The 20,478-nt window shown below is 33.4% G+C and overlaps 3 protein-coding genes and 1 pseudogene across 3 annotated transcripts; 2 read left to right on the top strand and 2 right to left on the bottom strand.

The window, feature by feature from the left end:
* Positions 1 to 5,008: 5,008 nt before the first annotated feature.
* Positions 5,009 to 5,360, bottom strand: LOC140871223 (auxin-induced protein 15A-like). Its single transcript, XM_073273633.1, has one exon. It carries the CDS (start codon positions 5,293 to 5,295, stop codon positions 5,014 to 5,016), a length of 282 nt encoding a protein of 93 aa, XP_073129734.1. The 5' UTR covers positions 5,296 to 5,360; the 3' UTR covers positions 5,009 to 5,013.
* A 578-nt stretch (positions 5,361 to 5,938) lies between these two features.
* LOC140871222 (auxin-induced protein 15A-like) lies at positions 5,939 to 6,223 on the top strand. Its single transcript, XM_073273632.1, has one exon. It carries the CDS (start codon positions 5,939 to 5,941, stop codon positions 6,221 to 6,223), a length of 285 nt encoding a protein of 94 aa, XP_073129733.1.
* A 4,581-nt stretch (positions 6,224 to 10,804) lies between these two features.
* On the bottom strand, positions 10,805 to 12,265 carry LOC140871221 (auxin-induced protein 15A-like). Its single transcript, XM_073273631.1, has one exon. The coding sequence runs from the start codon at positions 12,254 to 12,256 to the stop codon at positions 11,972 to 11,974; it is 285 nt and encodes a 94-aa protein (XP_073129732.1). The 5' UTR covers positions 12,257 to 12,265; the 3' UTR covers positions 10,805 to 11,971.
* Positions 12,266 to 13,419: 1,154 nt separating this feature from the next.
* On the top strand, positions 13,420 to 15,278 carry LOC140871220 (indole-3-acetic acid-induced protein ARG7-like; annotated as a pseudogene).
* Positions 15,279 to 20,478: the final 5,200 nt, after the last annotated feature.

The raw sequence follows: 20,478 nt of genomic DNA on the forward strand, positions 1-20,478 counted from the left end.
AAAAAGCTGAGACAAGTACTCTGTTGGCTAATCTTGTATCCATGAAATACAAAGGAAAAGGAAATATAAGAGAGTACATAATGGAGATGTCTCATATCGCTTCCAAACTAAAAGCACTAAAGTTACAGCTATCTGATGATTTGCTGGTGCATTTAGTTTTGATTTCTCTCCCTGTGCAATACATTCATTTTATGGTGAGTTACAATACTCAAAAGGATAAATGGACTCTTAACGAGCTCATATCTCACTGTATGCAAGAGGAGGAAAGGATAAAGCGAGAAAGAGTTGAAAGTGCGAACTTAGCAACTGCCTTTAAGGACAAGAAAAGAAAGACATGAAAAGAAATTGCAATTGGGACATCAAGCAACAAGAAAGAAAAGAAACAACATTCAGAAATTAGATGTTTATTTTGTCGTAAAAATGATCACATAAAGAAAGATTGTCCCAAGTACGCCAATTGGCGTGTCAAGAAAGGTTCGCTTCTCAATTTAGTTTGTTCTGAAGCTAATTTGAGTTCTGTACCTAAACACACTTTGTGGATAGATTCTGGTGCTACTACTCACATAAGTGTGTCTATGCAGGGTTGCCTGTAGAGCCAACGGCCAAATGATGCTGAAAGATTCATATATGCGGGCAATGGCGAAACAGTAGCAGTTGAGGCTATAGGGACTTTTAGGTTGTTATTAAAGACAAGTCATTATTTGAACTTGGAAGAGACTTATGTTGTACCGTCTTTCAGACGGAATTTAAATTCAATTTCTTTTTTGGACAAATTTGGTTATTCTTGTTCATTTGGAAATAATAAATTTAGTCTTTTTCAAGATTCAAATCTCATCGGTACTGGTTCTTTATCCTTAAATGACAACCTATATTTATTGGACATTATTACCTCATTTAATGAAACCTTGCACACAAGTTCACGTGGTACAAAACGAAAATTAAATGACAAAGATTCCGTCACCTTATGGCATAAGCGTTTAGGTCATATTTCTAAAGAAAGAATTCAGAGACTTGTGTCGGATAGGAATCCTTGATCCCCTTGATTTCACAAATTTTTAAACTTGTATTGAGTGTATAAAGGCGAAACAGACAAACACAAGAAAATTAGGTGCAAATAGATGCTTGGATGTCTTAGAACTAATTCATACTGATATTTGTGGACCATTCCCTACAGCTTCATGGAATGGCCAGCAGTATTTTATTACGTTCATAGACGATTATTCAAGATATGGCTACCTATATTTAATTCATGAGAAGTCTCAATCCTTGGACGTATTTAAGATATTTAAAGCTGAAGTTGAAAACCAACTAGGCAAGAAAATTAAAGCCATCAAATCTGACCGTGGTGGAGAATACTATGGTAGATATGATGGATCCGGTGAACAGTGTCGAGGACCTTTCGCAAAATACCTAGAGGAATGCGGCATCATCCCGCAATACACAATGTCGGGCAAACCCAGCATGAATGGTGTTGCTGAAAGACGAAATAGAACGCTTAAAGATATGGTAAGAAGTATGATTAGTCATTCTTCTTTACCAGATTCTCTCTGGGGAGAAGCCTTGAAAACTGCAGTTTATATCCTCAATCGGGTTCCTAGCAAAGCAGTAGCAAAAACCCCTTATGAACTATGGACAAGCAAAAAGCCAAGCATTAAGCATCTTCATATTTGGGGTTGTCCAGCGGAGGCAAGACCTTACAAGCCTCATGAAAAGAAATTGGACTCTCGAACCATAAGTTGCTACTTTGTTGGTTATTCTGAGCGCTCAAGGGGTTTCAAGTTTTATGTTCCTACAACTAAGAATTTTTTCGAGACGGGAAATGCAAGATTTCTTGAGGAAGTTGAGTTTGTGGAGGGAGATAAGGATAGAAATATTGTCTTTGAAGAGGAGTTTGTTGATTTTCCTCTTCTTGCAATTGATAACACTCAAGATGTCATTCAAAATAGTCAAGACATTATTGCAATTAATAATGGTCATGACACCATCATGAATGACCAAAACGTTATTCAAAATGCAAATTCGAATAATGAAGGCAATATAGAAGAACCACAAAATATAGAAACTATGCCTGTGGTGCAAACTCAACAATCTCAAGAAAATGTGTCATTACGAAGATCTACTAGAGAAAGGAGAAATGCAATTTCGGATGAATATTTTGTTTTCCTCCAAGAAAATGAAAATGATGTAGGCATGGTGAAAGATCCAGTAAACTTCCATCAAGCCAAACAAAGTCCTAATTCTCAAAAGTGGATTGATGCAATGAATGATGAGATGAAATCCATGATGAAAAATGACGTTTGGTATCTCGATGAATTGCCTGAAGGTGTTAAACCTATTGGTTGCAAATGGATATTTAAAACCAAAAGAAATTCAAAAGGCAATATCGAGAAATATAAAGCGCGTCTAGTTGCAAAAGGTTTCACTCAGAAAGAAGGCATTGATTACAAAGAAACTTTCTCTCCTGTTTCAACGAAAGATTCTTTCAGAATCATAATGGCACTTGTAGCTCACTTTGACTTAGAGTTACACCAGATGGATGTTAAGAATGCGTTTCTTAATGGTAACATTGATGAAACAATATATATGATGAAACCAGAAAACTTTGTATCTCGTGATCCAAAGAAAATGGTTTGCAAACTAAAGAAATCCATCTACGGTCTCAAACAGGCTTCTCGTCAATGGTATCACAAATTTAATCAAGTGATTATCTCGTTTGGTTTTGAGGTAAATAAAGTTGATGATTGTGTATATCATAAGTTCAGTGGGAGAAAATATATTTTTCAGGTATTATATGTCGATGATATCATACTTGCTAGTAGTGATATAGGCTTATTGCACGAAACCAAGAGATTTCTGACCAAGAATTTTGAGATGAAAGATCTTGGGGACGCCTCTTTTGTATTTGGCATACAAATACACCGAGATCTCCATCGAGGTGTTCTTGGGTTATCACAAAATAGCTATATCGAAAGAATTCTTGATAGATTCGGCATGAAAGGATGTTCTCCAGGAGACACCCCTGTTGCTTTGGGTGATAAATTCAGTTTGAGTCAGTGCCCCAAAAAATGAGTTGGAACAAAATGAAATGCAGAAAATTCCTTATGCATCAGCAGTAGGAAGTCTAATGTATGTCCAAGTATGTACGCATCCGGATATTGCGTTCATTGTGGGAATGCTAGGCAGATACTTATGTAATCCAGGGTTGGATCACTAGAAAGCAGCCAAACGAGTTATGCGTTATTTACAAAGAACAAAAGATCACATGCTCACTTATCGAAAATCAGAACATTTGGAGATCATTGGGTATTCTGATTCTGATTTTGCTGGATGCCAAGATAGTAAAAGATCCACATCAGACTATATTTACTTGTTAGCCGGAGGGGCTATTTCATGGAAGAGTGCTAAGCAGACACTAATAGTTTCATCCACTATGGCAGCATAATTTGTAGCTTGTTGCGAGGCATCTAATCATGGAATATGATTGCGAAATTTTGTCACTGGGCTGCGTATTGTGAAAAATATTGAAAGACCATTGAAGATATATTGTGACAATAATTCGGCTGTACTTTATTCCAATAACAACAAAAGCTCTTCGAAGTCGAAGCACATAGACATCAAGTTTCTTGTTGTCAAAGAAAGAGTTCAGAGTCGTCAAGTTGCTATAGAACATATTGAGACAAACTTTATGATTGCGGATCCACTTACTAAAGGATTACCACCTAAGGTCTTTCATGAGCATATTGCTCATATGGGTGTTGTACAATTTGATGATGTACATGTTTAGTGGGAGTTTGTATTTTGATGTTCTTGGTATACATATACATTTTTATGTTTGTATGTATTCTGCAGAATAAATTATATGGTTCAATTCTTAAACTCTGAATATTACGTATGATTTATTTGATCTCTTTAAAGAATAAAGTTGGACTAGTTGAAAATAGACATGTTGATCACATTGCATGTAGTTTTCATGCTACACATCCATTCATGATCTATGTCATTGAATATATTAGTAAGGTGACCATTGATGAATCTAATTACGAATAAATGTAACAAAGATCGCTTTGATTCCATACTGATATAAGAAATGGACCAGATTGTTGCTAAGGAAATTAGATAGTTATTTTTGCGCATTAAAGTCTGTATAATATAATTGGTCAAGAAACATATGAAGCCCAAGTGGGAGATTGTTAGAATTTTTATTCAATATAATGTTGGACTTGCATATTTAGATATCAATTATATTATATACTATCTAATTTAATTGGATCAATAAGTGATTTATAAAGCTGACCCAATATTTATTTATATGTATGGAATTTAATGTGTAGAAATCATATATTAGGATTGATGGGATTCTAATGAAAGGGTGTCATCAATGGACTCTTTTGAAAGGGTACATTGAAGGGACACGTTGAAAGGTTGTAGTCCCCAAACCAAATCTCTAAATACATTGATCGTTATTCTTTCTCCCCATTCAAGAGAGAGTTCAGAATATTCTATACTAGATTAACGTGCGATTGATCGTTAAAGAATTAAAGAAGATTTGGTTGTGGAAGGCTTCATCCAAACGAATTCGTCAATATGGATTCGGGTATGTTTTACAACAATTCTAATAATTTGATGTGAATGCTAAAGATCCTGCTATGAAATCTAAAGTCTAACAGCATATTCATAGACAATTAATTATAACTAAAATCGCCGACATAAATATAGATACTCGCATCTATATTTCATATTTTACAGAGTCTTGAGTATGGTTGATTTGGATCAATGAATTTAAATCGTTATTTGATTTGCTTAATAAATGTCCCGACAATTTTATGAACATATATCTGAAAAATTGGATCCATATATATAAGAAAAATGTTCTTATATTCATAGTTTAATTTCGTTTGCTTGCTCCCAACAACATTTACATGACTGTGAACGTATGAAAGAGAGGAGAACCACAAACTAGCTACGAGTATACAGATTTATCTACTCTAAATTGTAGTACTCCAAATATGATCATTATCTTCCCAAACGAGAGGTTAGCTCAATGAATAAATCTTCGGAGCAGGGGATGGTGATTCCACCCATTGGATGGCAGAACCCAAATTCTTCTTCAGCTTTACTTAACAAATCTTGAAATGATGGATCGTTCAAGTATGATATTGGAACAACAAATCGTTGTTTACTCTCGCTCTCCCCAATATAAACAGCGAAATATCCCTTCGGTACATCAGCAGATCCATTCGAGTTTGATCTTCCTTCACTTGACAAGGAACGTCTAAGGATTTGTCGAATGGCCATTGTCGCTGTATAGAACTATGAAAGTAAGTCTAGCTAAAGCAAGAGGTGAAAAGAAAATGAGTGGATTTTTAAGTGAAGCTGAAAAGATTAAGTTTGCTGACGGTTTTGAGCTTAGAAATGTGTTGTATATATAGATAGATGAATGAGTAATTGTCGTATAATTCAAGAAAGTAGGTTGAATTGAGTGATCATGAAGCCAGTTGTGGACTTGTGGCTGAAGAAATTTGAGAAACATAAGCACATGAAGGATAACATGGTTTTGTCTTCAATTAATGGCCATTAAATCATGTTGGACACATTTTTCCCTATCAATTTAACTGGATCAGCATATTAGCTAAGTCACCCACCAAAATGCACAATGTAGTTTAAGTTATAGGCTTATATAATACATATGGGTCCAAGTGAATTTTATGTGGCACTAAGTGATTACTAATAGGTAGCAACCGTAGCACATATACACAGATCGATTAAAAGAATCCATAGAAGGTTGTAAATCACCATTAGCTGATTTATTTCGTCAGGGCCCTTCGATTTCTTGTCGTGGGATTCGGTAGGAAACAATGACTCCAACATGATTTATGGTCATTAATAATGGAGGACAAAACCATGTTAATCTTCATGTGCTTACGTTTGTGTAACAATAATGGCAATTCGACAAATCCTTAGACGTTCTTTATCAAGTGAAAGAAGATCAAACTCAATGGGATCTACCGATGTTCCGAAGGGGCATTTTGCTGTTTATGTTGGGGAAACTGAAAACAAGCAGCGATTTGTGATTCCCGTGTCATACTTGAACAACCCTTTATTTCAAGAATTGTTAAATCAAGCAGAAGAAGAATTCGCATTCTATCATCCAATGGGTGGACTTACCATTCCCTGCAGCCAATATTTGTTTATTGATCTGACTTCTAGATTGCGCGGAATGTGATATATATAGAGTACTATATGAAGAGACGATAGAAAATTTATTCAACCAAATTGGTTTTCTTATGTTATCCTTTAAGCAGTCAACTCAAGTCTGAATTAAGAATTGCTTCCAGACATGATATTGATCATGCCGAAATCTCGGCTAAAATCTATTTTAGATCTTGCAGATTCTTTTGTTCATAGCTCGAGTAGCCCATTGAATTTAAAGATAAGTTGAAATTTTCATAAACTATTAAACAAGATAATGCTTTGAAAATTGAAAAAGCTTGGTGGAGTATATTCATAATCTCATCTGGTAAGTTGTCTCCTCTCACTAACATATATACATATTGTGAGTAGAGAAAAGGAGAGGAACCCCTCAAAAAATAGCTAACTACGTATTCACAGATTTCCACTCCTATAACATAGTAAATCCAAGTACATATCATGTTCTAGCCAACCGGGAGCTAAGATCAATGAATAAGTTTTCATTGCACGGAATTGTGAGTCCACCCATTGGATGATGGAAAATTGGAGAAACAGAAGCACATGAGGAGTAACATGATTTTGCCTTCCATAAATCACCACAAGTAATGTTGGGGACATTGTTCCCTACTAATTTCTTCAACAAACACTCGAAGGGGTCCTCTTCAATATACATATATTTTCTTTAGATCCCTTTCATATATCTAATTCTAGTCACCTACGGACCTCATTACATTTATTAATGATGTGAAGTGAGAACATGACAGATATATGATTTAATGAGTTAACTACTCTATTATAAAGTCTTTTATCCTTCTAACATATTAGATGGATAATGTTTGTTGAACTGTAAAATGTATTTTATGGTTTTAATTTGGTCATCAATGGGATCTGAAAGAAGTTTTTATCTTGGGATAAGAAGTATATTTGTTACAGTTTATCGAGGTAGCACAAGGTGAGCATCACAGGAATTAGAAGATGTTCATAACAAAGAAAAGAAATATGTGTTCTCATCCTAGACGATACTGAAATAAATAACAAAAAATCAATCTTTCCAATATATAAATAGGAAATTTAACAGCCATGAAATCTCCTTTCAAGTCTGTATTTTCGATCTTGCAGAATGTTGGACAAAGAATTTATACTGATAACTAGAACAAGGTACTGCACTTGAATAAAAAAAAAAAACTGGCACAATATATGTAATCACCAAAATTTTCTTGTATATATTCATAATTTTGAATCCTTTCCCAGTAATATGTACAGTGATTGTACATTGGTTAATTTGAACAGATAAGAAGATTAGAATCCCTCAAACCAGCTAACTAATATACAAATTTCTACTCTAAAATACTGAAATCTAGTCAATAATACATCATGTTCTGCTCAAGCGAGAGGTGACATCAACAAACAAATCTTCACTGCAAGGAATGGTGAGGCCTCCCACTGGATGGCAAAATCCGTATTCTTCTTCAGCTTGGCACAGCAAATCTTGAAATGAAGGATGGTTCAAATATGTTACGGGGATAACGAATCTTTGCTTAGATCCACTCTCCCCCACGTAAACAGCACAATATCCTTTGGGAACATCAGCTGGTCCGGTTGAAATCGATCTTCTCTCACTTGACAAAGATCGTTTTACAAATTGTCGAATGGCCATTTCTTGTATGATAATATTGTTTGCTGCAGCAAAATGCAAGACGCTTTATGGATACTGGTATCAGAAGTGTTTGAGGAGAAATTAGCTTGGAAGTGTGAAGTATATATAGATGAATTTAATTGCCATTTATCATTTAAAGTCTCGATAACGGCCCAGCAAAAGATGTACGGTAGCTAAGGGAAATTAAAGCTAACAAGAGCACATGAAGAATCACATGAATTTGTCTTCCAATCATCATGAATTATTATGAAGCATCTGTCATTTCAGTCTTCAGAACCATTTTTCCCTACCACCTTCAGCCACAAAGTCCTATAGGACCCTACTCAAATAAATCATGCAAGTTACAATAAGTTAAACCTCTTGAAAATTTCTTGGGATTCTTTGGATCCGCATATTAGTTAAGTCACCCCACCAAAATTTAATCTTGTTGTCTGCTAATCAAAATCCTGTAATGTGGAGTGTTAAGCAAAACAGTAACTTGCTCCAAATTGAGAATCAGAATTCTCTGTTTGGTACAAATTCTGTAAATTGTGCTGTCGAACATAGGCCTGAAATCCCTCTTATAAAATGTTAAATTACTCGGACAAGATTTGGAAATTTTATGCTGATCAAGTGATCTTGTTCGTGCCAAACAAAGATAAGATTGTATATGAACAGTCATATGCGGCATTCTTTGCTGTGAAGAGACACAGCGGCCATATATTGGTGGAGGTTTCTATCAAAATTAACAAGTGAAAATGATACTTGAAGCACATAGTTGAGTCAGTGTATTTACCTCCACTTAATGGTACAACATTAACTTCTTGTTAGATTAGAATAGGCCGTGAACTTAGAATAACCTTATGCAGCAGTAGTTTGCAGACATCACATTTACAATTTGCGGAAAATAGTTATGATATGCTTCATTGAATTTTTTTTAAAAAAAGACTAAGCAAGACAAGGTTTTTGAATTGAACAATTAGCTCAAATATAATCAAGAATTGCTTCCATTTATAATTTCATATGGTAAACCTTTGTCTTCTCCCGGTACAAATACACTGGATATGAAGACGGAAAAGAGAAAATCTCCTAGTCATGATCATCTAACTAGTATACAAATTTCTATTCCTATAAAAAGATTAAAAGACATGTATGATCAGACTCTTCCCAAGCAAGAGATTAGATCCATAAATATATCTTCATTGCAGGGAATGGTGAGTCCACCCATTGGATGACTGAACCCAAATTCTTCTTCGGCTTGATTCAACAAATCTTGAAATGAAGGGTCGTTCAAGTATGATATTGGAATGACAAATCGCTGCTTGTTTTCCTTCTCCCCAACATAGACAGCAAAATGTCCCTTAGGAACATCAGTTGATCCTCTGGAATTGGATCTTCTTTCAGCGGATAAAGAACGTCGAAGAATTTTTCGAATAGCCATATGTGATAAAGCAAGTAGGGGAAAGTTTCTTGAAGCTGAGAAAGGTTAGTTTTCTGATGATTTGTTGATGTGTTTGCTGTGAGTAATGTGCTGTATATATAGATACCTTTCAAGAAATGTAAGTTCAAATCGAGTGGTGGAGAGGCAAATAGATCAGTAGTGGCCAGAGAAATTTGAGAAACACAAGCACATGAAGGCTAACATGATTTTGTCTTGCATTAATCACCAAATAAATCACGTCGGAGACATCGTTCCCTACCAATTTCAGCAACAAACAATCAAAGGGTCCTCAAACAAATCACTTAAAATTTCTTTGGATCCCTTTGATCTGTCTGATTCTAGTCATCTATGAACTCAGGCAGGACCCATAATTAATTAAGTCCTTATTTTTCTACTGTCTGTTTGAATAAATAACGTTGGTTGAACTGTAAAATGTATTGTATTTCTTTGGCATAAATGAAATCTGAAATTATTTTTGTTCTTGATAAAAAAAAAATTGCATTAGTGAGTGAGTATATTCATAAGAAAGGAATCCAATCTGCATATTTCTCATGGTGTATCGAGGTAGCAGCACAAGGTGTACTGCAGAGGAATTAAAAGATGTTTTTAACAAAGAGAAAATATTCTAATTCTAAAATTGTCCTGATAAATTCATGGAATAAATAACAAACTTTTCTTTAAATCTCTTCATATCAATAGAAAAACAAACAATCATGAAATCTCTCACATGTGTGCTTGAATCTTGCAATTAAAATGTTGGACAAAGAATTTATACTAACAACTAGAATAAGATAATGATGCATTTGAATTAAAAAAAATTGGCCTTTATGTTTGTAGACATCACAGCCAAACCTATATTTGGATTACAAGTCATTATATGGTTTTTTGTTTGATATTTTTCTTTTGGTCTCTGATGATCTTAGGGATAGTAGCAATTTTCTATCATGAAAGAATGTTCGCAGCCAAATAATTTTGGAGTTATATGCCAATATCTAACTGTTCGAGAATTAGGGAGGCCAATAAATGATATGTCCTGTTGAAAATTTTAAAGAAACACTAAACAAGATGAGGCTTTTGAATTGAACAATTGGTCCAAATATAATAAAAAAAAATTGATTCCATTTATAATTTGATATGGTATCATCCGGTACTAGTACACTGGATATGAAGACCAAAAAAAAATTGGAAATCTCCTAACTAGCTAACTAGTATACAAATTTCTATTCCGCCAAAAGATTAAAAACCATGTGTGATCACACTCTTCCCAAGCAAGAGATGAGATCCATAAATATATCTTCACTGCAGGGAATGGTGAGTCCACCCATTGGATGACTGAACCCAAATTCTTCTTCGGCCTGATTTAACAATTCTTGAAATGAAGGGTCGTTCAAGTATGATATCGGTATTACAAATCGCTGCTTATATTCATTCTCCCCAACATAAACAGCCAAATGTCCCTTGGGAACATCAGTTGATCCAGTGGAGTTGGATCTTCTTTCAGCCGATAAAGAGCGTCTCAGGACATTTCGAATGGCCATTGATATTGTAAAGCAAGTGAAGGTAAGTTTGTTGGAATGGAGAAAGATTAGCTTTTTTTATGATCTTCTCATATGTTTGGATCTCAGAAATGTGTGTGTATATATAGGTGGATTTCAAGAAAGTAGTTCGAATCAAGCGGTAGAGAGCCGAGTAGATCAGTTGTGGCTAGAAAAATTTGAGAAACACAAGCACATGAAGACTAACATGATTTTGTCTGCCTCTAATCACAAGTCATGTTGGAGACAATGTTCCCTACCAATTTCAGTAACAAACACCCAAAGGGTCCTCATTAATTATAAACACAATAAAGACTTTATAGAGAAAATTTCAGCTCAATTTTCTGTAGAGAACCCTTTAATCTGTCTAATTGGTCACCCACAGGCAGGGTCATGTGAAAAGAGACCGTGATGGATACTTTTATTAATTATAAAAGTCTTAATTTTTCTAACAATAAATTGAAATGTAAAATTTCTCAATTTCCCATCATTTATCACATTATTTGGATAAACCAAGTAATATAACATGCATATTTTGGCTTCGTGAGTCAAATTATTATGTGTGATGTATGCACTGTAAATTGTATATTACAGTTTTGGAGTTGTAAAATCTGAAACATAATTAAATGTTGATAAAACTTAAAAGATTCCACCAGTATTGTTGGGGTGACCTATTCTAATATAATTAAGTTTTATTTATATATTCTTGGAGTTCTCCTGACATTTTAGGTTTTTGTCCCCTTAAAAAGAAGGTTAATTGACTTAATTCAGCTTCTCAGTGTCTCATGTTACGTTCCAAATTGCATCTACATGTTCAAAGTTGATAAAAATCGATGCATTTCATGAATCCGAATATTCAAAATGACCTGGATTTACACACTTAAATCTGTTCAAGAAATTAAAGTTAAGACTTCAAGTTGAGATTGTGTGTGTAAACACCTTGCGGAGTGCTGGAAAAAGTATTCATAGTATGGAACAAGATAATGCGTTGGAACAAAAATATTGGCACATTAATTACTGAAATTTTCTAGCTGTCTTCATCATTTCGAATATTTTTCCAATAACATATACACCAATTTGAATGGCTAAGAAGACTGTAATCCCTCAAACTAGCTATAACTAGTATATAAGTTTCCACTCTAAAAGACTAAAATCTAGTCAACATATACATTATGTTCTTCTCAAGCAAGAGGTGACATCAACAAACAATTCTTCACCGCAAGGAATGGTGAGGCCACCCATCGGATGGCAAAATCCGTATTCTTCTTCAGCTTGGCATAGAAAACCTTGAAATGAAGGATGGTTTAAAAATGATACAGGAATCACGAATCGTTGCTTATATTCACTCTCTCCTACGTAAACAGCGCAATATCCTTTCGGAACATCAGTTGATCCGGTAGAATTTGATCTTTTCTCACTTGATAGAGATCGTTTCAGAATTTGTCGAATGGCCATTTCTTGAAGCAAGAGTAGGAAATAGAAGAAGGGTTAATTTTTGGAAACTGGAATCAGAATTGTTTGAGGATTGCTTTAGTTGTTGGTTTGAAGCTTGGAAGTGGGGAATATATATAGATGAATGTCATTGCCATTTATTATACTTTAAAATCTTGATAGTGGTCCAGATAAAAAAAAACAGGCAGGTAGAAGCATGGTAGCTGGCGGAAATTAAAGCTAGCAAGAACACATGAAGAATCACATGAATTTGTCTTCCAATCATCATAATGATGATGAAGCTTTTGTCATTTCACAATCGTCTTTCTCCCTCGCCTTCAGCCACAAAGTTTTACAGGACCCTACTCAAATAATTCATGTTGCAACTTGCAACAACCTACACTTCTCATGTATTTCTCAGAACTCTGGATATATTTTAAGATTTACATTTTTATCTGCTAACCAAGAAACATGAAGTTGGAACCACAATTCTATGCTTGGTATAATAAGGTGGCCCCTTTTTTTTTGCTGCTAATTCACTAAATTTTAGATGGCTCATATTTTTAAAGCAAAGATGAGGATATATATATATATGCATGGTCATACGATGTCTTGGGGCGCCCCATAAATTAATTTGAGGATTGAAATCTAATCTGGATTCTGCTGTTTATTGAGAGGTCTTAAGTAATGAATATGAGCAAGGAATGAAAAATCATGTACCTCCATTCAAATTTGCAGATAAAGGAATTTGTCTGGAGCTGGCTACAAATTTGGAACAGCCTTCAGTATTTAAGTTTGTAGGGAAATTACAACTAAACTAAAGGAGTTATTTATTCAATTGAATCTATGTTTTCGATTTCTTGTCGTCGGATAGTCGGATTCGGTAGGAAACAATGACTACAACATGATTTATGGTCATTGATAATGAAGGACAAAACCATGTTATTCTTCATGTGCTTATGTTTCTCAAATATTGCCAGACACAACTCATATACTGGCTCCTCCAAAGATTCGACATTTGAAGAATCGTCTATCTATATATACAGCACATGTTCCATTCAAGAACCATCAACAATATTCATAAAGAAAACTAAACTTCTTAGTCTCCATTGCTTCACAAACAGCTTCCTCTTTTGCGTTCGAATTTTGAGCCTTTTGCTTTAGTAAGATTTACGTTTGCGTAACAATAATGGCAGTTCGACAAATCCTTAGACGTACTTTATCAAGTGAAAGAAGATCAAACTCCATGGGATCTACCGATGTTTGGAAGGGGCATTTTGCTGTCTATGTTGGGGAAACTGAAAACAAGCAGCGATTTGTGATTCCCATTTCATACTTGAATTGAACAACCCTTTATTTCAAGAATTGTTAAATGAAGCAGAAGAAGAATTCGGATTCTATCATCCAATGGGTGGACTCACCATTCCTTGCAGCCAATATTTGTTTATTGATCTGACTTCTTTATTGGCCGGAATATGATATATATAGAGTACTACATGAATTTTAGGTGGTAGAAATTAGTTTACTAGTTAGTTAGTTTACATTGATTTTTCAAGGAGTATATCACTTATAGCCATATTTGAATCCATTCAACAATTCATGTGCTTCCTTATTTCTCTAAACTCAATGCCACAACAGATGCATTGCCTTCTCCACCATTCAAATTCTGCTTCATCTTTCTAAAAGATCTGATAATCTTAAGCTTATCGATCTATTGTATATACCAGCAGAAAGCATGCGTGTTGCAAATGGAAGAGGATGGTTTGTGCTGAAAATTTATCAAATAATCGTATTGAATTTTATGTTAGTTATAACATACAAGGTATACTATCTTTCAAAGCATATATAATTCTTAAATATTATCTTGTTTTATCTTAACTACTTGTAATTTTTCGTTTTTCCTCGACCAAAAAATTGTATGCATTGGGTTCATATATTTTTTTTCATGGTTTGTGCAAAGAAAATGGAGAAGACGAACATCGTATCATGAACTGGATTATTGAAATTTGAAAAATCACACATCAAAGCTTAAAGAATGTAGAAGCTAGCCATACTATGAACTAAAGGCGCAATAACCGTGTCCTGGCTGAAGTGGCTACAGTATTCCGATACTATAGCTATTGTACATAAGCTATAACCAAACATCAGCTCATCCGGCCAGCATTGGTGCTGAACGTAACGGAGAGAGTACGATTCTCACCAGCAGTGGCAGATTGAACCATGTCAAAAAATTTATATCATTTCCTAAGTTTCCCAGTTAGCATTTTGATCAAATGATGCATACCTGTATATTTAGCTACATAGAAATGTCAGATTAATGGGGTGTACAAACAAGTTTTGTTTGAGTAGAGTAGGCCAAGAACTTAAAATATTCTTGTGAAAGATTTGAGTTAGTGGAAAATTATGAAATTATTGCAAATTTTTTTGTTTTATACTTTCTTTAAAGAGATGATAGAAAATTCATTCAACCAAATTGGTTTTCTTATGTTATCCTTTAAGCAGTCAACTTAAGTTTGAATTAAGAACTGCTTCCAGATATGATATTGATGATGTTGAAATCTCGGTTAAAATCCATTTTAGATCTTGCAGATTCTTCTGCTCATAGCTCGAGTAGCCCATTGAATTTAAAGTTAAGTTGAAATTTTCATAAACTATTAAACAAGATAATACTTTGAAATTTGAAAAAGCTTGGTGGAGTATATTCATAATCTCATCTGGATTGTTGTCTCCTCTCACTAACATATATAAATATTGTGAGTAGAGAAAAGGAGAGGAACCCCTCAAAAAATAGCTAACTACTTCACAGATTTATACTCCTATAACATACTAAAACCAAGTCATCATGTTCTAGCCAACCGGGAGGTAAGATCAATGAATAAGTTTTCATTGCAGCGATTGTGAGTCCACCCATCGGATGATGGAACCCGAATTCTTCTTCTGCTTGGCTAAGCAAATCTTGAAATGAGGGTTGATTCAAGTATGATATAGGAATGACATAACGTTGCTTGTTTGCGCTCTCCCCCACATAAACAGCAAAATGCGCCTTTGGAACATCTGCTGTTCCCCTCGAGTTTGATCTTTCACTTGATAAAGATCGTCTAAGAATCTTCTGAATGGCCATTTTTGTTAGTTTAGCAAAGGACGAAAAAGCTTATAAATTTTTGAAGGACTTGTTGATGGCTTTTTGCCATCAGAAATGTGCAAGTGTATATATATAGATAGACGATGTGTAACCATGTATCTTTCAAGATTGGATGAGTTATGGCTGGAAAAATTGGAGAAACAGAAGCACATGAGGAGTAACCACAAGTCATGTTGGGGACATTGTTCCCTACCAATTTCTTCAACAAACACTCGAAGGGGTCCTCTTCAATATACATATATTTTCTTTAGATCCCTTTCATATATCTAATTCTAGTCACCTACGGACCTCATTAGATTTATTAATGATGTGAAGTGAGAACATGACAGATTTAATGAGTTAACTACTCTGTTATAAAACATGCTACTAACCAAGTAGGGATGTAAACGAGTCGAACTGTTCGCGAGCTATTCAGAGCCAGGCTCGTGAAAAAGCTCATTTGGGCTCGTCCGAGCCCGAGCTTAATTTTGAGTTCGGCAATATTCACGAGTCGAGCTTGAGCTTAAGGATGTTTGGCTCGTTAGCTCGCGAACATGTTCGTTAATAAGCTAGGAAGCTCGAGCTCGCTCGTTTAGGTGGCTCGTTTAGTGTGTTAGCTTCGGATTTATGCTTTAAAGAGGCTTGTCATACGTCTGGGTTGGAAGATATCCTAGGTTACTGCTGGCAATCCGTATGGGAGGATAGAGCTGTGAAGTAGAGCAAGTAAAGGACTGAGGGACTCGGCGTCCGAGCCTTGAAGTAAAGCAAGGCGAAGACAATAGGTCCGATACAAAGACCCCGGATGCAGGAGGACGGTGGCTGCACTCCATTTTCGACTAGGGAGTCGGGATGAAGAAGTAGGGGACGGGATTAATAGAAACAACGGCTCCATACGGAATGACAATTCATGGATAAGTAATATAATGTAAATTAAAAATTAATAAGAAAAATTAGTTAATACATTATTTGATTTGATGGATAGATTATAATTTATTTGATTTAATTGATGTAAAATTATTAATTAAAAAATAGATAAATAATATGACGAAAATAAAGCGAAATTGATTGGGATAAGTTATACATAGATTAATAATACATCAAACCAAACAATGCCATAGTTTATTAATCGAGTTGAATGGGTTTGATTCATGCAGAATTTTAGTGTGCACTACAAACAAACTTGTTGTGAACATATAGATTATATATGATTTTTCTGCTGAAACATGTCAAAACTATATCATATATTTAAGTTTGTGAAAATGCTTATTGTTTTTCGAAATTCTGGGTGAGTTAAGCTAGGAACTTGAAAATGTGATTAACATTAATGACAACGTGTTTATTTGAATTTTGGGATAAATCGGTTTGAAATCTCGGTTTGGTGTTCAAATGAAAGTTATAGAACTTTTTTCTTTAATACCAGAAAATCACATTTTGGAGACGTTTTTTTTTTAAATTATGTTTTTCATTTTTATTTTATTTAAAAAAAACCCTAATTTTAGTTTATAATTAATTTATAGAGATTTATTGTATTGTATTTAGGCTTCACAAGTTCGAAAACGAGCCCGAGCCCACTTAACGAGTTAGAATACGAACCTGCTAAACGAGCTAACGAGCCGGAAAACTAGCTCGTTTCACGAACCAAACTCGAGTCAGACTCGTTTAATACGATAAATGAGCCGAGCCCGAGCCGACATATGTAGTAAACGAGCCGAACCGAGCTTTATGATAAAAGCTCGGTTCGGGCTCGGTACCAAACGAGCCGAGCCCGAGCTTAATACTGTTCGGCTCGGCTCGTTTACATCCCTACCCGAGCCCAAGCCTAAGCCTGAGCCTCGACATATACTTAGCGAGTTGAGCCCGAGCCTAATACTATTCGGCTCGGCTCGGCTCGTTTACGTCCCTATAACCAAGAAATGGATTTTCACACCAAAGAAAAGTAGCCCTGTTTCTTCTACGCATTATAACCAAGACTTCCCCCTTACTATACAATCATACATCCTAATAATCAGATTAGGGTTCCGAAATGCAGAAGAGAACTTTTAAAAGGAAAGAACGTTGAAATCATCACAAACTTAGCATTGGCATTGAAACCTGTTGGATTTGGAAGGGAGGAGCGGGAGCACCAGTGAGGATGCTTGAATCGTCTCTGCCGAGTGAAATCCGCTCGGATTTTGGGGTAAACAAAGGAGAGGGGAGGGATTGTTGATATATATAGGTGAGAGTACTGGAGAATTAAATGTAAATTTGAATAGGAATTGAAAAACACCAAAAAAAAAATTAAGCAGAAAAACTAGAGAACATACACTTGGTAGATTTTCCAGGATCGCGAACAACGTGAAAGAGAAAGCCAAGAGACAAGATTCAAACTACCGACTCCTTCTTCTCCTTGTAATTTGGGCCACGGCATCGAATTTTTGGGATGGAACGGAGCAGAAAAAAATCAGGTTGGCGAGGAGGAGATCTGAGAGGAAAATGGCCCATTTAACATTTGACCAGATTCACTCGTTCTTGGACCCGAGTTTGACCCGCATTTTTTTTACCCCATAAACATTAATTAAAAAAAAAACATATTGTTTTTCAAGATCCATGCTTAAATAACACTTTTTCAAAAAAAAAAAAAATTCAAAAACAATCTTCAAATATTATATTCAAACATATACTTTAAGTTTTTTTTTTACTTATAAAACACTAAAAACGTTTTTAAAATATACATACAAACAGAGCCTATATTTTTTTTTTCTTTTTTGTTTGGGAAAAGTACACTTTTGGTTCTCTAATTTGCACATTTTTCATTTTTGGTCCTGTTAAAAGTAAATTTGTAATTTTAGTCTTGTAACTTGCATTATTTTTTCATTTTTGTTCCATTAACATTGAATTCGCATTTTTAGTCCTGTAACTTTCATGAATTTTTATTTTAAGTCTTGTTAACATCGAATTTACAATTTTAGTCATGTAACTTGCATTCTTTTTCATTTTTAGTCCAGTTTACATATAATTTTTATTTTTTTTATCTTCTAACTTCCATAAATTTTTATTTTTAGTTATATTATCGATGAAATTTATATTTTTAATTCAATAAATTTCATATTTTTTTTATATTTTTATGCATAATATATTATGATTTACATATTTTAAAACTTTTAAAATTTAAATGAATCAAAAAAATTGAACTAAAAATTATTCAAAAAATTTTTTATATTAAATATCATCTAATAAAATACAAAATATAAATAAAACTATTAATTTAATATGAATCATTTTTTCGGTTTAGTTTTTATGTATATAATATGAAATCGAACCATATAATTTTATTTTATTTTTAATCATATTAAGGGAGAATTCAATAGTCTTGTTAACACTTAATTTATATTTTTAGTCATATTAAAGCGAATTTTATTATTATACCATGTAATTTGTAATTTTTTTCATTTTTTATCTATATTTATACCAAAAATTGTTTGTGACAAGCATAGATTACGTGAGTGCTTAATCTTTGGTTAAAACAAAAAAAAAAAACCATAAATCCAAACTCAAGAAACAAAATACAAAACAAAAATCGAATTTTGGTCGGATATAAAATTTAAATTAAAAAATTCGATTTCATATTATACATCAAAACTAAACCCAAAAAAACATGATTCACATTATATTAATACTTTTATTTATATTATGTATTTTATGGATGATATTTAGTGTAAAATTGTTTTGAATAATTTTAGTTGAATTTTTGTTATTTAATTCATTTAAATTTTAAAAGCTTTAAAATATGTAAATCATAATATATTATATAAAAAAATATAAAAAAATATGAAATTTATGGAATTAAAAATATAAATTCATCGATAATATGACTAAGAAAAAATATATAGAAGTTACAAGACAAAAAAGTGAAAATTCAATGCAAAAAGGACTAAAAATGAAAAAAAATGTAAGTTACATGACTAAAATGATAAATTTTATGTTAATAGGACTTAAAGTGAAAAATTAATGAAAGTTACAGGACTAAAAATGCGAATTAATGTTAATAGGACAAAAAATGGAAAAAAATGTAAATTACAGGACTAAAATTACAAAATTATTTTTAAGAGGACCAAAAATGGAAAATGTGCAAATTATAGGACCAAAATTGTAATTCTCCCTTTTTTGATATTTTTCTTTTGGTCTTGATGATTTTAGAGTAGCAATTTTCTATCATGAAAGAATGTTCGAATTTTAATTATTTCTAAACCTATTTAATTCTTTTAAGGGCAACTTGTAGATAACTCCATAAATCAAACATAAGTTTCAATTTACTCCCTATATTTGTCTTTTCGAAAATGTCCTTGTCTTTATTTTAATCATTATTATTTCTTGAATTATCAAATGTGAAATCGGATTCAAAATCTGATTCACTTGATTCATCAAGATAATAAATATTTTCATCGTCGGATGAAAATTCAATTGTTTCTACTGGATAGAATCCAATAGTATATATTTCTTCAAGAAGTTTTATTTTTCTTTTCGTTTCGTTGGACATTCATTTGCATAATGACCTTCTTCATTGCACAACCAACATGTGCAGTTCTTTCCTTTACCTTTTGGGCAAGGTGGTTTTTTGTTATCAAAATTTTTATAAAATTTTCTTTTATAAGGTTTTCTGAAGAAATTCCTTTTAAATTTCTTTTTCTTATAGGGAATAAATTTTCTATTAAAAGATTTATAAGGTTTATTAAATTTATTCTGTTTCTGTCGTTTTAAATGTTTGTGTGACATGTTTGTTTTGCAACCGTATTCCTTTACTGTGAATTCCATTTTGTCACAACAAAGTTTATTGTTTTGTTTGTAAGATCTGAATATTCTTTTATTTAATGTTACTTCATGACATTTCTTTGTTATAACATCTTTAATGAATTTAATAGCTCCTCCTAGTGTTTTGGCATAAGCTCTAGTTAAGAATTCATCTTTACTATTTATTGGTATATTAGGTGTTTTATTAAAAATACTTAATTTATAATGTTCTTTTTTATCAGCATCTATTAACTGATAATAGTTTGTTTCATAATCACATATAAATTCTTCTAGATAAAATAAATTGCATAGTTTAATATTATCTAGAATAAAAATTGCTATATTTTGTTCTATGTTC

This window comes from Henckelia pumila, unplaced genomic scaffold (genome assembly GCF_033568475.1).
Source record: "Henckelia pumila isolate YLH828 unplaced genomic scaffold, ASM3356847v2 CTG_461:::fragment_3, whole genome shotgun sequence".
Lineage (NCBI taxonomy): Eukaryota > Viridiplantae > Streptophyta > Magnoliopsida > Lamiales > Gesneriaceae > Henckelia > Henckelia pumila.